We start from the raw sequence: 16943 nt of genomic DNA, 5'->3' as shown, positions 1-16943 counted from the left end.
CGTGTGCTCAGGTGTTCAGGCTGCATGGAGGCCGTCGGGGCCAAGTGACGTGTGGCAGGGTGACCCCGGCTCAGATGGGGAATGTCCTGTTTACAGGTTTGGGCTTTATCTGTCAGGCCATCTTCTCATGAGGGTTCCTGGACCGTTTGAATGCACCAGCTGGGACACGGGGACCCAGTGGCAAGATTGGGATTGACTTTCTGTGTATTGAATTTTCTACACAGCCCAGGCTTACTCCTCTGATGTGGCAAGAATTATGCCCGGAGGCTTTTTATTCCTAATATCAGCCCTTCTCTATAAAGGCAACATGTGTTTTGTTAACCTAAATATTTGGCACACTTATGTGAACTGCACCCACCCACCCCTTCCCTGCGAGAACTGGAGTGGTGGTCACACGAAAGTGTCAGCAAACATCTATTGAAAAATACCTGTGTTGTAGTTTAAGGAAAATACATTTTTTTCCTTAAGGCACTCTTTCCTCTCTTCTGTGCCAAATGTTTTCAATGAATCTCTCCTGTTTATTCAGGCAGAGCTTAAAAATTTTTTTTAAAACTTCATCAGAATGTCGAAGGAAGAACAGTTCCTTCCATTGTTGTTTTGGATAATATTTTTGAGGCTCTAATTTAGGTGAGAAGATTGACCTGATCTTTATTTTCCTATGTTGTGTTTACCTTGCTGCATTGTTATTTTGAGTCTGTTCACGGGATGCTGGGCAGATGCCATTGACGTAATTGTTGTTTTTTAAGCAAAGAGGATTGAAAATGTCTACTTAGGAGTTGCCTGTGACCTTTAATGTACACCTGTACATTATTGCTTCCATTTATGAATACAAGTGGGGGGAGGTAGATGTGTGTATAGATTTTAAATAACTTATTTTTTTAAGTATACAAGCTGAAATATGCTCCTTTATAAAGAGAATTCAGATAGCTGGCAAAATACCATAAAAGAAAGCTATCCTTCAGAAATGCCACTAGATGTTAAGCTAGTTATGAAATTGGCACCTGAGATTTATTTCTGTCAGAGAGGACATAAGATGGATTTTGAAGAGCCATAGTCTCCATGTAGAAGGTGCCAGAAACAGGAATTTTCCTTAACACCTCCCTCTCTTTCCTTCACCCTTGCCCGCCCTTCACCAAATCGAGCCATCACTGTAAATGTCAGTTTTACTTTTAAATAGTCTCAGTTCCATCTTTTTCTTCACATTTCCATCCAGGACACAATCAGGTATTGTCTGCGTGACTAAAGCTGCCTCCTTCCAGTCCCTGTGTGTCCAGTCTGGACTCTCTCTTATCTTTTCTGCAGCCCAAATCTGATTAAGGTCTGTGTCCTTGCCCCATCCCAGCCCACTACACACAGATGGCCCTTAGAAGGCTTCCTGTCACTCTTAGCGTAATGACTGGACTCCTTGCTGTGCCTTATGGGGCCCTGCATGAGCTGGTCCATGCTCAGGTCGCTAATGACACACCTGCCACTTTCCACCCATTCTCCACACACCAGTCACACAAATCACCCTTTAGACATTTTTACTTGCTGTGTTCCTCTCACCACGGGGCCTTTGCACGTTCTCTTCCCACTGCCTGAAATACTCTTCCTTCCTTTCTTTGCCAGTTAACATCTTCTCATCTTTCAGACCCCAGTTTCTACCTCCCTGACATAGGGAAGCCCTCCTGGACTGCTCTCTGGGTCAGGTGTTCCTCTTTTGTATTGGCCTTAGTTTCTTCTCCTTAACATCACCATCAAGGGCACTTTTGTCTTTTATGCTTTATTTGATTAACATCTCTCTCTCTCACTGGACTGTATAACTCACTGGGGGCAAGGACTGTATCTATATTTATCACAAGAGAAAAGTAGTACCTAGCACGAAGTAAGAACTCAAGAATATCTGAAGATTGTAGATGGATGGATGAGTGGCTTTTTAAGTTGTCTATTATACCAGTTAGAATGGAGCACTGTTCTACTTCCAAGGTGTTGGAGGCTCAGCTCGGACTGAAGCAGCAGATGGAGAAAGAGATTTTCTGTTTGCCGTCCCCAAAAGGGGGCAGATGTGTCCTTCCTGGCAGAGATGTCCAGTTGCCCTGGTCACATCCTAGGGCCATTTTCCTCTCTAGCTTTTCCTGAGCGTCACCTCTGCTGGCTTTTATGCTGCCATACCCAGGGGGCTTCCATCAGCATGCCCCTCTGTTTCCACCTAGGTCCAGTCTCCATTCCGGTCCATTCTCCATTCCAGTTAGGAATACCCACCTTTGCCCTGAGTGCCTAGAAACTAAAGGGGTGATTTTGAGTCTTAGGACAAGAGTTTCAGGAAAGTACTAAAACAGTTTTGAGCTTGGGCTGAGGACTCCGATCTCCTGAGCAACACGACTTAAGGTTTCTGAGGTCTTGTTTCCTTATCTATAAAATGGGGATAATATTAATTTTAATAATATATTCTATTTATTTCAAAATATCCAAAGTTTATAATTTCAACATATAATCAGTAATAAAATAACTACTGAGGATTTTCCATTCTTTGAATTTATAATTAACTCTTTAAAATCCAATGTGCGTCTTCCGTGTGTTAGCACACTGCGGTGTGTCCCAGCCCCTGGGAGCTGCTGTATTAGGCAGTGCTGTCTCGGTGAATTTGTATAAAACACAGTGCCCAGTTCATACCTAGCACTGAACAAATGTTGGCCAAATTATTGGTACTCGTTTTAAAACATCAAAAATTGGGTGGTCAAACATTTATACTGCACGTTTGCCTCTATTGCCCCGTGGGGAGAGGCCTCCAATCTGCTGTGGGGTGCCCCCCGCTTCCAAAGGAATGAAGAGTTGACTTTAAGTGTTCTTCCCCATTCCCTGGAAGTTGGCCTCAAGGTTTCAGAATGAGGTCAGTTTGGTGGTTTATGGTCGACTTTTCTTCTGGAGGTGGGAAAGGGGAAACTCAGCGTGCCTCAAGTGCTGCGTGCCTGTCTCTGTTTTTTGGCTCTTTTCTGTTTAATTATTTGAAGCTGGAACAACTTGATTTTAAAACAAAACATATGGGCTGAGAGTAATTGGGAGGATGTTTGCTGGTGATGTAGCACTGAAGGTATGCACGGCTGAGGCCCCGGCCCTGCGCCGCTGGCTTGCTTAGGTAGGGAGTGCTTTTCTTCACTGTGTTTTTTCTTCACATTTTTAAACCTTGTTTGGAGAGTCACAGTTAAAGCAGGAAGTATTAGAGCAAGATTATTAGAGCAAGATTGTAGAGGAAATTGTCTGTGAGTCTTCTTTAAATTCTGATTCCCACCCCCCTGGGTGGAAAATCACTGGTTTCCAATCTGTTGTTATATGATTTGTGAAGGAAAAGGGGTTTTCAAAGTGCCCAGAAGAGAGGAGAGCTTCATACAAAGAGGAGAGAGTTGATCCACTGTTGAATTTCTCTGTTCTTCTGGGTCACTCCATTGCTGACACGCACATGGGAATTTCTGTTCTACAACCAACCAGTCCTTGTGTGAAGGCAGGGTTCTCATTGTTTAACCTCTTCAAGTCCACTTTGCTTGCTGGGGAAGGAATATACGATGTCCTCGTCATATCACATGTAATTCTAACCTAAATGCCTCTACTTTCTATCCCATGGGGGAAAATGGGAATTTTTCAGGATTAGTAAGAATGCATACTTTGATTCAGTCTCCTCTTGGTTCACATCTCTGCTGCTTCGTTCAGTAGCGGTGTGCTTCTAAGCAAATGAAACGCTGTAAGCCTCATTCTTCCCTTTCTTAAAATGGGGTTAATAACAGTGCCTCTTCCACAGTAAAATTGTGGTGAAGCTTAAAAGAGACACTTCATACAAAGCACTAATAATAGCACAGAGCCTGTCCAGTAATAAGAAGAAATAAATGTTAGCGATTAGACAGGAGCCCTCCGTGGGGACACGTCCCGCCCCCCCCCCCCCCCGCCAAGAGGCAGAGCTGACCGTGATTGTTCTCTGCCACGCCATCCCACCCACCACCCACTGCTTATGGTGACGGTGATTAAGTACTGCACCAGGGAAGGTGGTTGACCATTTGTCCATGAAGAGCTTTAGCTGTGAGAAGGTGAGGCTTTTCTCTGGGATGAGTTTCACATCAATGGGTGTGAAGTCAAGCACTCTGATTTCAAGGTCTGATGGGATGCTGTGTCTGCACTTGTCACGCATTACCCTATTGTGCCTAGGACCTCTGCATATGAAAGTAACATGCTGAATTGCTCTGTTTTTGTACTACAGAGTCCCAAGTATCTTGGAGTCATTTGGGGGACTGGTGCATTTGTCGTTTTCCGTCAAAAACCTAAAGTGACACAGCACTCTGACCAGGGCCATAGAGGGACCGAGCATAGTTTTCTGTCGGGATGTTCACAACAACAACTCTTTCGAAACCCTTTCCAAACCTCTGAGAGCAAAGAGCAGGAAGAAAGGGGTCTTCTGTTTTTGCCAAATCAAGGACATGCTGGAGCTTTTGCGTCTGCGGGTTCTGAAGGTATTGGATGCGATTTCACTGGAGTCCAATAATTGGCAGGAGATTTGGGACATTCTGCTTCTAAAAACACAACCAGATTTTCAGGGCCGTCAGCTGTCTGTTTTTTTTTTCAGTCCCCCCCTTTCCCCTCCACTCCCGCTGTTTCCCCCAGTCCCCCTCGGATTGATGAGCCAATGCCCACAATGTGTCAGCAACCACCTGCTGCGGATGAAGACCTCGCCAGGTGGACAGCTCTCCGATTTCCCCAGGACGGCAAAGAATAAGCACCCGCACACCCGTCTTCTGTGCGCACCTCTCTCAGTGGACAGCTTTCCTGACATTTAACTTAATCAAGATGTTAGTAAAATAAACAGGGTGCACTGCTGCCATCAGATTGAAATTGCTCGTTAACCTGCCCGCTCTCTTTTCACTTCAGTGTTTGGGAAGGAAATTCAGAGTTGCTCTTGGTAATGAAGATGAGGAATAAGATGTGCCCTTGGTCATGGGCAATTACACCCGGTCCTGACCACTGAGCTCTGAGGGGGTGGACAGCCCTGTACAATGTGTCATCAAACATGGGACACCCTGATTGCAGGACCTGCTATTATTTTAGGTAAAATCAAGGGGAAAGAACTGAGATACCATCGCTTTTAAGATCTGTCCCGATTTCAGACATGTTAAAATGTGGGGGGCGGGGAGAAATGTGTATGTCAGAGCAGATGAAATAAAGTGACAACTAACTACAATGGGAAATCCCCCTGATTACTGCTTGCTCCCCCACCCCCCACTCAACACAGCTCAGGGGCAGCACTGTGGTGTTTGTGTGCTCCCTGGCATATGCGAAGTTATGGCACTGAGTTGAGACCAGGCCAAGCTGTGGAAGCCCTCTCAAGGACGATAGAAGTCATTTAAGTTTCTGAAAAATGGAAGACTTCAGGATTTTTCTTGGGTCACATTGGACTTTGTAAGATTCATGTTACCTTCTGAAGAAGTGGTAAAGAGTGTGTTGAGGGCTTCTGCATGCCCTCTTCCTGGCCCATTTCCAGTGGCATGATGGTGTGGAGAGAGAGAATCACCAGCTCTTTTCCGTTCATGTCCCTGGTATTCCATTTTCTAGTGAATACCAGGCTTGGCTGTATGGGGGCAGGTACTGTGCCCTTTCCTACATTAAAAGGCACCATTAAACAGTATTTATAACTTTGGTTTTACTCAAGGATCTACCTAATTATTATTCTTCATAATGTCAATGACTTCGAAGCACCTACATGTCCCCAACCCTTCTTTTTAAAAAAACTTAAAAAATTTTTATTTTTCCAGCTTTATTGAGATAAAAGTGACAAAATTATAAGATATTTAAAGAGTACAACATGATGATTCGCTATGCATATACATTGTGAAGGAATTCCCCACCCTTGAGTTAACACATCCATCACCTCACGTAGACCTTCCTGTGTGTGACATCATTTCCATTCCCTTAGCGGAAGTTCAGTTTTACAAGACGGTGTTACCAACTGTAGTCACGGTGTTTACATTAGATCCTCAGACCTTATTCATCTTACAGCTTGTACCCTTTTGCTAACCTTTTTCTATTTCCCCCAGCCCCTGGCAACCACTTTTTTACTCTGTTTCTATGAGTTCAATTTATTTATTTAGATTCCACATGTAAATGATATTGTGTGGTATTTATCTCCTCTGTCTGGCTTATTTTACTTTGCATAATGCCCTCCGGGTTCATCCATGTTGTTGCAAATGACAAGATTTCCTTCTTTTCTAAGGTTGAATAATATTCCATTGAATATATATACCACGTTTTCTTTACTCAACCCTTCTGAATGCTTAATTTTAATCAAAGTGATTACGGTATTTTTCTGTCAAAGGCTGTTACTCAGATTTTAGATAGGAGTATTTCTCAGCCTAGTAAAGTGACAAAAGAATCGGTTGAAAACTTTGTGTTAGTAAAAACATGGCATTTACCCTTATACTTAACACGCTTTCTTTCTTTCTTTCAGTTTTTGGGAATAGCATTTCTTGGAATTGGACTGTGGGCGTGGAATGAAAAAGTAAGTTGAATATCATGAAAATGCACCCCTTTTGGTTGTTAGAGGTTGCTCATTGTACTACATGTTGTCTCCTTTTCCTCTTTGACAACTGCAGAGTATAAAGAAACATTCTTTAATGAAAGAAAGTGTTGTTGGAAGATAATGTCATATTTCTAAGGCTCCTTAGAACGAAGACTAAATCAGTCATTATATCAAAATAATTACAAAAGTAACAATACATGTGCATAACAGAGATCGTGTGTTGAAATTGTATCAGTTAGCTGGAGATAACCTATTTTTGTGGAACATTTCCTCACTCTGGCACAAGAATTTCAGTAATGCTTATAAATATCACTAAACCACCTGCAGCCTTCTCTCTCTCTTTTTTTAACCCTTTAGAAAATTACTCAAGCCATAAAGATGATTTTTCTTTTCAGTGTGAGCATTATATAATAAGCTATTAGCATGTTGTATGAAGGAAGCTGGATATAATTCATGTTTGAAAATCAGATGAACTTCACGTAAATACTAAAGAATGTGAATACTTCTCTGCTGATTGAAAGTATTCAGGAATGTTAAATTTATGAGCAAATACAATATACGGCATTTATGATTACAATATTTATGTACTTATGAGCAAATACAATATTTCCTAGGAAATATTTCCTCAACATTTCCTAGGAAATAATCTGGAAATATAGAGTAGCATATTCTAGGCTACGATGAAGATACAATGTTCTGGACAGTTGATGCTCTAAACAGCACGCTCATGACCCCACCACCCTGTGTCCACTTCTCTGCCTTACTTCCCATCTGCACCTTTTGTTTCTTGACAAGTTCTACTGAGGCCAAGCACTGGAATTCAAAAATTAACATGAACTCCTTTTTTCTTCCTCCTTTGGGAGTTGAATCATTGACAGGACTTTATCTCCCACCTTGCGGGAGTGAGGGAGTGTGTGGATGGGTGAAAACTCACAAACACAGAGATTAGCTTCAGTTTTCCCAGAAGACCTGTCTGTTATCCCTTCGGTATTTCTTCCTTTGACCCTGACCATGGCCTGAAGCCAAGAGTTACTGTGAGATATTCTGTGTATTAGGAGAGCAAAACTAAGAAAGTCCAGCAAACAAAAGCCCCTCAGATGCCAGTAGGAATTTCTACAAGTAAAAAAAAAAAAGTTCAGATTGCGTCAAATAAAACTCAAAGTAAATCCTGGGTTTTGAAAGTGAACCACCCTCTGTTTATTTACAGAATACTTCTACAGAATGTAAAATGTTTTATAGAAAACCAACCACCTGCCAGCAACATTCTGACGCAGGGCAGTGATGAAGGGAGACAAGGTCCCCAAACAGACATAATTTCATCTCTAGAAACTTTTATGTTGAATATTTGTCTTTTATGATTATGATTCGCTTCTGCGAATCAGTCCCCTTGTAAGCTTGTAGATTTGTATTGGTGGAATCTCAGAAATGTTACTTTTAGAAGCCTTCTGATTGGTTAATGCCGGATAACACAGCTTTTTATAATCCTCCTTTAATAAGAGTCTTCTATCTGATTTGAAAAGATGTTGGAAGGCATTAAATGAACTAATTGTCTTTGGTAGCAATAAACAGACCATTGGTAATTTTGAAGGTTTTTTTTTTTTCTCTTTGTGAAATATAATTACCTTCTTGTTTCATCAGTTGCCCCAAAGGTCTCTTCTGTGATAAAATCACAAAATTCTAAAGCTGACAGTGCCACACAAATATCAGACCAAGGGGTGCTGTGGTCTTTGGGTGGGGGGGAAATAGCAGTCCCCTCTTTGTCAAGGCCACTACCAATAAATGGAAAGTTTCCCTGGAGAGCTGAAGTTACTTGGCGAATCACCCGGCTACTGTGTAGCAGAATTCTGTGAGCCAGGACCAGGTGGAGGTAGCAGAGGGTAAAGGACATGTAGGAACCCACTTTGGTGCACATTGGCCGTATCTCCGCACCCCTGCACTCCCCCACCCCTCAGCATGGGGACACACCGGTGAATGATGCAGAGTCCCTGCATCTGTGGGGCCCTGACAATGTAACTAGCTGAGGACTTCTTACAACCTTGGATGCTACACTCTGATGCTGGCCACCAAGGTCTCTCTAACTGCAGTGGATTTGCACTGGTCCCCCTGCTACCTCAAGAGACTTCTTTAAGATGTATGTCAGATGATTTCACTTCTCTGCTCCAGTCAGCTGATTCTCCATAGCTCGCTGCAGAACGTAAAGTTGATAGAGTCCCCTTTGGGCCCTTGCCCCAACACTGAGACCTTTTTCCTGCTTTAATGGCATCTCTGCCTCTGCCCTCACTGGCCCTGCTCTAGACACGGTCCCCCCAGGAGTCTCAAGGGACATTTGTTTCCCTCCTGCTCTGAGCACTGCTTGCCTAGCTATCACCAAGCTTTGCTCCTTCTCCTCCAAGTCTGGCTCAAATGACCTGCCCGTGGAACATATATGACCACCCGCCTCTGCACTTTTTTTTTTTTTTTTAAATTTATTTGACAGAGACAGCGAGAGCAGGAACACAAGCAGGGGGAGTGGGAGAGGGAGAAGCAGGCTTCCCGCTGAGCAGGGAGCCCGATGCGGGACTTGATCCCAGGACTCTGGGATCATGACCTGAGCCGAAGGCAGCCGCTCAACGACTGAGCCACCCAGGCGCCCCACCCGCCTCTGCACTTTGGACCTGCTTCCTCACACTCATGTCCATGTGACATGCTGTTTCCCGTCATCAGACCTTTCATGGCATGTCCTCAGCATCTTGAATGGTGCCTGACGCAGACTCCAGGGAAATGTATTTTCCAAGAAGTAAATTCAAGAAGGGGGGTGAACAATAAATCAAGGTCCCAGAGAAGGTGCAGTGGGGTTGGATGGGGGTGCCCAGGGAAGAAACACACAGGGTGGGGCGGTGGTGGGAGGAGAGTGGGCCAGTGGGAAAGAGGGACAGAGAAGGGCAGCAGTCTTCCCCATGGCGGTCTGCAGGCTCTCTTCCCCTTGGCCTTCACACCCCTACTTCTGGGGTACCTTAGGACACTGGGCGCAGGGTGGGCACTGAGCGGGCCCTGCACTGCTCCCATCCTGGCAGGACTGGCACCTGTAATGCGGGGCCATGGAACCCGAGGCGACACTATGGGTAGTCACCACGCCACACTACCGGGCTACCCCTCCTGCTGAGCCTCCTCTCCCCATGACCCCCTCCCTCTGACCCTCTCTTCCTGTGACCCCCTCCTACTGACCCCATTCCCCTTGACAACCCCCCCCCCCCAAAAAAAAACCCCACCTGTGTTCAGGTACTGGTGAGTGCTGCTGAGAAAGATAAGGTGTAGTTAGAGAGTAGTAGGAGAAGGGGTCTTTTTTAGAGAAGAGTAGTGGGGAATGGTCTCCCTGTGGAAGTGGCATTGGAGCAAGACCTGGAGGAAGTAGGCGGGATCTGTGGAGCGCTAGGACAATAGCATTCCAGGCAGAGGGAATAGCGAGTATGGTGGCCGTGAGGCAGGGCCTTAGGGATTCCAAGGAACAGGAAGTAGGACAGTAGGGCTGGAAGGGAGAGGGCAAGGGCAAGAAGGAGGAGGAGATGTGGCAAGAGGGGCAGGCAGAGGTCAGAGCAGGCAGGGTCATGCAGAAGTTTGGATGAGAGGATGTCACCACAGCATTTTGGGTTTTGATAAGGGAGTGTCCTGATCTGGCTTTTTTTTTTTTTTTAAGTATCTGGCTTTAAGATTGCTCTGGTGGTTGTACGGAATAAGAGCACAGCTTTGGGGCTGAACAGACCTGAGTGCCAGTGGTGCTCCTTCTGGGCAACTGTGTTAACTTCTCTGAGATGCCCTTTCCTCGTTTGTGCCACAGGGAGACAGTAATGTTACCGCTAGGATTGTCGTGAGGATTAAATGAGATGGTCCCCTGGGAGTGCCGGGACAAAGGAAATGCTTCCTGTATTCAGAGCCCCCTCCCCGGACACGGGACTACAGCGCGCTGCTTCCGCCTGGGGAGGGACAGAGTGGTGGCATCGGAAGCTGCCTCGGATTTTAGGAGTGTTCAGGCTTTGATCCATGGACCAGAGAATTGGTTTTGTTCTGCGGTCTCTGAAGGAGGATATGATCTGCATTGATCACCTTGGTGACTGCAAAGGCGACTCTGTTGAAGCCCTTTGGGTTAACTTCACAACTGGACCAGGCCTCTGAGGGGGTGAAATTCTGAGGTGAACCAGATTTGGCCAAGGGTGGTGGGCAGCGTGCTCCTCCTGGGCCAATAACACCAGCCAGTGAATCAGTATTCCCCTCCCCCCCGCCCACCTAGTAGAGATGTGGGGACATTTACTTGATGGAACGCCTAGAGTTGGATGATCTCCAAACTGGGTCACACCTGGAAGGATCAGATTTCCTTAATAGACTAGGCTTTACACATTTTTATGTGAAGTACAGAAACATTAGAGACAAAAATTATTACCCGCCCCCCCATACATACTTAATACCGGGCTGAGCCTTAAACCTAGGGCTAATACTGCCTTTGTCTTTTATTTTTCTATTTTTTTAAAGATTTTATTAATTTATTTGACAGTGAGTGAGCACAAGCAGGGGAAGCGGCAGGCAGACGGAGAGGGGGCCTGCCAGGATCATGACCCGAGCCGAAGGCAGACGCTTAACGACTGAGCCACCAGGCGTCCCTACCATTGACTTTTAGACATAATAATTAAATAATCCATTTTATCTAAATTCTGAATCGACTGTGCAGATGCAAAGGATGACTGTGTCTCCAGGGGAAACTGGTTTATGTATAGTTTTTCAGAAATCATAGGATCTGCTGTGTTAGAAGGAACATTAACAATTTATAGCATGAATCACCTCTATAACAGGCTTGGCAGCATCCAGCCATAATCAACTGACTCTCTCAGATAGCATTTATTGAGCACATAGCACAGGACAGGGCTTGTGCTGGACTCTGGGGATATAATTCCTCAGGGAATTTACAGTCTAGGAAGGGTGTGCATATATATGTGTGTGTGTATATATATATATATATATATACATACATACACACATATATATATACACACACACATACATAAACTAATACATTGTAATAAATGCTAATTGTTCAGCAATTCCTGTGGCAAAACACTCACCACTTCTGTCTCTTTGGGTTACTCTTAGTGTTGGAAAGACCTTCCTTTTACTAGAGTAGAATTCTGTCCCGCTAGTTTTTACTTATTGACTATAGATCAACCCTGTCGGATCCCACAGAGCAAGTCCTTCTGCATGTTGGCCCTTAAGGTATTCGGGGTGGGGGCGCCTGGGTGGCTCAGTCGGTTAAGCGTCTGCCTTCAGCTCAGGTCATGATCTCAGGGTCCTGGGATCTAGCCTCGCGTCAGACTCCCTGCTCAGCGGGAAGCCTGCTTCTCCCTCTCCCACTCCCCCTGCTTGTGTTCCCTCTCTCGCTGTGTCTCTCTCTGTCAAATAAATTAATAAAATTTTCAAAAAAAAAAAAATGTATTCGGGGTGGAGGCCTGGTTTCTTCTGAGCTTCCCAGCTAAACATCTGCTTCTCTCTGGGGTGGGGGGAGTCCCTTTACCATCTTGGTCTTACTCCTCTGACCTTTTTCTAGTGTGTCCCCTGTACTGTTGAGAGAGTGTTTTCGGGACCAGAGAGGGTATGACTGGATTATGTCCCTTCTCTCATCTGTTGTCAGTGCAGCTTGAGATCCCACTGTTGATCCGGGAGACTCACAAGTTGGTCTCAGATCCAGCTCAGTGTACCCTTTCCACCTCATGTCCGGCTGATTCTTCGGAATCAAATGCAAGACTCCATGTGCCCAGCTGTCATCCAACACATTCTGCATTCCACTGAACTTGGTTTTAGCTGTGCATTTGGATCAAGCTTCTCCCTCAATTCGTTCTTCTAATAAGGACTTCCTTTAGCTCCTTGCCCCCCCGGGTGCCATCTGGGGATTTTCTGATTCAGTAGGTCTGGGGTGGACACTGGGATGCTCTATTTTCACAAGCCTCCTAGATTGTTCTGATTGCAGTCAAGTTTAGTTTTCACTGATAAAAGCCATTGATATGTTGAGTAGGCTAAGGACAGAGCCCAGTGACATGTCCCTGGAAATTTCCTTTTAGGTTGACACTCATTTATTTACATGTGCCCTTGGGTGTCATCAGTCAAGCAGTTTCTAATCCATCTACTTGTCATTACATCAGACTGTTTTTCTGTTGCTTATTTTTGTAGAGAGACTATGTCCTTCACTTTATCTCTAATTAACCAGCCTAGGAACTTAGTTGAACCTGGTACTTTCTTACTGAACCCATACTAGGTCCTGGAGCACATCATTTTTTCTCACCCAAGAACTCAGAAACCCTGTCAGTAAAGCAAGGACTAAGGCACGGTTTATCATTTCCCCCTTCTAGAAATGCTTTCCTCCCTTGGCTTCTCAGGTGCCCCACCTTCCCAGTTTTCCTGCCTCACAGGCAATGCCTTCTCATACTCCTTTGCCCCAGGCTTGGTCCTGAGACCTCTTCTCTGTCCTCACTCAAGCTCTAGGAGATCTCCTCCAAGCTTGGGGCTTCCAACGCCATCTGTCGCTGAGGACGTCCACATTCAGAGCTTTGACGCAGACCTTATCGGAGCTCTCCAGACTTGTGTAGCCGGTAGCTTACCCACTATCTCCACTTCAGTGTCCAGTGGCCTCTGAAACTTCATCCAGAACAACACTCCTGATTCCCCTCCTCAAACTGTTCTTCCCAAATGTGGTAAATGGCAACCCTGTCCTTCCACTTGCTCAGGTATTCTTGATCCTCTTCCTTCTTTGCTTCTCATACCATGTTCAGTCCATTAGCAGACACTGTCAGCTCTGCCTTGATAAAATGGGGGGAATCTCATTCCTTCTCATCGCCTCCACTGTTCCATCCTGAGCTAAGCTGCGCCCACATCTTGCCTGTATCAGTGCAGAAGCCTTTGGTTGTTTCCCGGCCTCCACTCTTGTTCCCCTACTCATACCCCAGGCGTATCTCCATGAAGCAGCCAGGGTGATCCTTTTAAAATGTATGATAGAGTGACTAGTATAAAAAAGATAAGAACTAACAAATATTGGATGTGGAGAAAAGGGAACCCTTGTGCCTTGTTGGTAGGAAGGTAGATTGGTGCAGCCACTATGGAAAACAGTATGGAGCTTCCTCAAAAAATTAAAAATAGAAATACTCTGTGACCTAGCAATTCCACTGCTGGATATTGGTCCAAGAACACAGAAACACTAATTCGAAAAGATACACGCAGCATGTTCATTGCAGCATTATTTACAGTATCAAGAATATGGAAGCAACCCAAGGGCCTATTGACAGATGAAAGGATAACGAAGATGTGGTGTATATCTTATATAATGGAATATGACTCAACTGTAAAAAAGAATGAAATCTTACCATTTGTGACATGGATGAACCTAGAGAGTATTCTGCTAAGTGAAGTAAGAGAGAGAGGTATGCCTGGGTGGCTCAGTTGGTTAAGCATCTGCCTTCGGCTCAGGACATGATCCTGGGATCGAGCCCTGCATTGAGCTCCCTGTTCAGCGGGGAGTCTGCTTCTCCCTCTCCCTCTACAGCTCCCCTTGCTTGTGCACTCTCTCTCTCTCTCTGTCAAATAAATAAATAAAAATCTTAAAAGAGAGAAAGACAAATGCCATATTATTTCACTTAATATGTGGAATCTAAGAAAATAAAACAAACAGACTCCTAAATACAGAGAACAAACTGGTGGTTAGAGGGGTACGAGTGGGGGAATGAGTGAGATAGGCAAAGGGCAGTAAGAGGCACCAACTTTCAGTTATAAGTCACAGGGATGAAAAGTACAGCATGGGGAATATTGTCAATAATATTGTAATAACTCTGATGATAGATGGTAACTAGACTTTTTTGGTGATCATTTTGTAATGTATATAAATGATGAATCACTATTTGTATACCTGAACCTAATATAATATTTAATGTCAACTAAAATTTTTAAAAAAGAGACAGATCTTATCACTTCTCTGCTCCAAACCTTCCAGTGAGCTCAGTGAGCTTATAGTCTCACTCCATGTTGCCCCATTACTTACCTCACGTTCCACCTGTGCCTTTCCCCACTGCTGTAGTCCCCACTGACCCCACATTACTGTTTCTCCAAAATCTCAAACATAACCCCCCCCCCCCCCCACCCTTTGCCCTTGCTCCTCCCCTACCTGGTACCTGTCCCCCAGAGATCCACTTTGGCATTTTTCTTTACTTTCTGATCTCTGCTCAAATGTCAGCTCTGTCCACAGGCCTTCCTGGCTTATTTAAAGTCACCACTGTCACCCCACCCCAGACCCAGCCTGTCTCCCCCATTCCGTGTTTTCCTCCTACATGTTTTCATAGGCTTGAGCATTTCCACGCCAGCAAGTGCATTGATCTCGTGCCCCACTAGAAAAAGCAGCTCTGTGAGGGCAAAAAAAAAAAAAAAACCCTACAGCATTGACTGGCATCTAGTTGGTGTTCAAAAAATATTGCCTCTAAAACAGTGACCGAGCAAACAAATGATGAAAGCATTCTTTCACACCGTGGCGATTTTGTGGCCTGTGGCGTTCAGTTAGAGAGGTGTGAAGTGGCTTCAGATCTCCCGGCAGCGGGCGGTGTGGACAGGTGTTACCGCCTGAGCGCAAGCAGAATTACACGTGGCTCTGATGTCCGATTGGATAGCGGGACAGTGTTACAGACAACAGCACAGCCGTTAATTTGGGATGTCAGGAAAGAAAATAACCGTTTATTCCTGGCATAAAAATGGGAATCAATATATGATTGTCCTGTTTCGTGGGAAAATGAGGGTGCCCCTCCTTCTCCATTTTGCCCACCACGTAGGCTGGTTACTGAGGGTTCGGCTCGCGGCGGGCGGCAGAGTGCTGCGTCGCTGGGAGCGCAGGTTGGGGCGCCGGCGGCAGAGCGGGCCAGGGCCAGGAGGAGCCTGCGCTTTCCCGAGTAGGAAGAGTGTCCATCGCTGGCCAGGCCCCGTGGCTCCTCCTGCCCCCCACCCCGCCAACCCGGCCGGCTCGCCGGGCCTGAAAACCCCGTGCGGCCGGGGCCTGTCTTCCGCGCCCTTCTGCGCTCCGTTCGGGCTGCCGCCGCCGCAGATGCCGAGATGTCTGTGAGCAAGTGACCGAGCACATGCGGAGGAGCTTTATATACCGGAGAGACGGCCCGGGAAAAAACAGCTCTTCCTGAAGGGGTTTCGTTTTCACTTCCGTGCTCTGTGGACCCCTAGGGTTAACCTTTCAGAGAAGGATGACCTGTTCTTTCGGAGGTGGGGAAACTGAGGCCCAGAGAGGTTACACAGGCAGTCCGGCCGCTCCCCGCAGGCCCTGCCCTCCGATGCGCTCGCGGGGCCCTGGCTCCGTGGGGAGCGGGCTGGAAGGAAAGTCGGCGGCCGTCCTGAGCCCGCAGGGGAATGCGAGTTAGACCAGCTCTGGCCTGCACTGCTTTTCTCTGCGGCTTTCCCGGGGACGGACAAGGAGGATTCTCTCTCCTGGAGGCTTTCCCCTGACCACTGTCTCGCTCTGAGTCTCACTTCAGAACCTTCCTAGTTGCTTGTCACAGTCCATTGACAAGATTGTTTTCCAAGACTCACCTTGGAAAAACTGCCCCAATTTTCCCAGGAAGGCAAATCTGAGACCATGAGACTCAGTGATCTGGGCCATTCATAGCGGTGGCGGTCAAGTTTCCACAGCCAGAGGGCGACCGTAGGCGGAGGGGGTTCCCCAGATAACTGGAACAGAACACTGCATGCTTTGGCTTTGAAACTACTTTAAGGAGCCGTTTCTGAGATGCCGAAAATCCTTCTTTGAAGATAGCATTTCATTGCCCGAAATGTAGTGAGTTTGTCTGCCTCTCTCTCTCTCTTATCCAAGTAATTCTCTCGAGTTTTCTGTCGTAGCCAAAAATCTGAAAACCGAGCAGCTCTCGCTCAGTACCTGCAAAGTTAGCATGCGAGCTGATGTATTGTAACCAGTATGTCCAACAAACACATGAGATGTATCAAAAACCTTTTTATTTGTGTGTGTTTGTGTAAACTTTTTTCAGAGTGATTTCTCAGGAATGAAAATTCAGGTGGGTCAAAAATTCCATGACTTTATTGTTCACTTTCAGATAACATAGTCCTACTCTCATTCGGAGGCACAAGGCCAGGCCCGGATGAGTGGGAGAGTAATCAAAACTCCAAACCTGGCTTTGTGTTCCAGTGTTCTCCCTCGCCCAGCTGCCTCTGCCTTGGGCCCCTGGGGAGGGGAGCAGGGTGAGGCCTTTGCCCCTGGCTTCTTCCTGTCACCCCTCCCCCACTCACCAGATGCTCCTCTGCCCACTTCCTGCCAGAGCTCAAGTGGGGGTGGGGCTGTGCTCTTGGGACCTGGCAGATGGTGAAGGGGACGAAAGCTTGGTCTTTTTGAGGCTTC

The 16943-nt window shown here is 46.0% G+C and overlaps 1 protein-coding gene across 2 annotated transcripts in view; it reads left to right on the top strand.

Annotated features, from left to right (window-relative positions):
• TSPAN5 (tetraspanin 5) overlaps positions 1-16943 on the top strand; it is a 171477-nt gene that overhangs the window by 132110 nt on the left and 22424 nt on the right. For both annotated transcript variants that reach the window (XM_032400877.1, XM_032400876.1), the window contains exon 2: positions 6464-6514. In XM_032400877.1, the coding sequence (XP_032256768.1) occupies positions 6464-6514 (51 nt within the window). The remainder of the gene's footprint in view (positions 1-6463; positions 6515-16943) is intronic.

Source organism: Phoca vitulina, unplaced genomic scaffold (genome assembly GCF_004348235.1).
Source record: "Phoca vitulina isolate PV1807 unplaced genomic scaffold, GSC_HSeal_1.0 scaffold3, whole genome shotgun sequence".
NCBI classification, from domain to species: Eukaryota; Metazoa; Chordata; class Mammalia; order Carnivora; family Phocidae; genus Phoca; species Phoca vitulina.
Note: the sequence above shows the minus strand (reverse complement) of the source record. Positions and strands in the feature narration are given on the sequence as shown.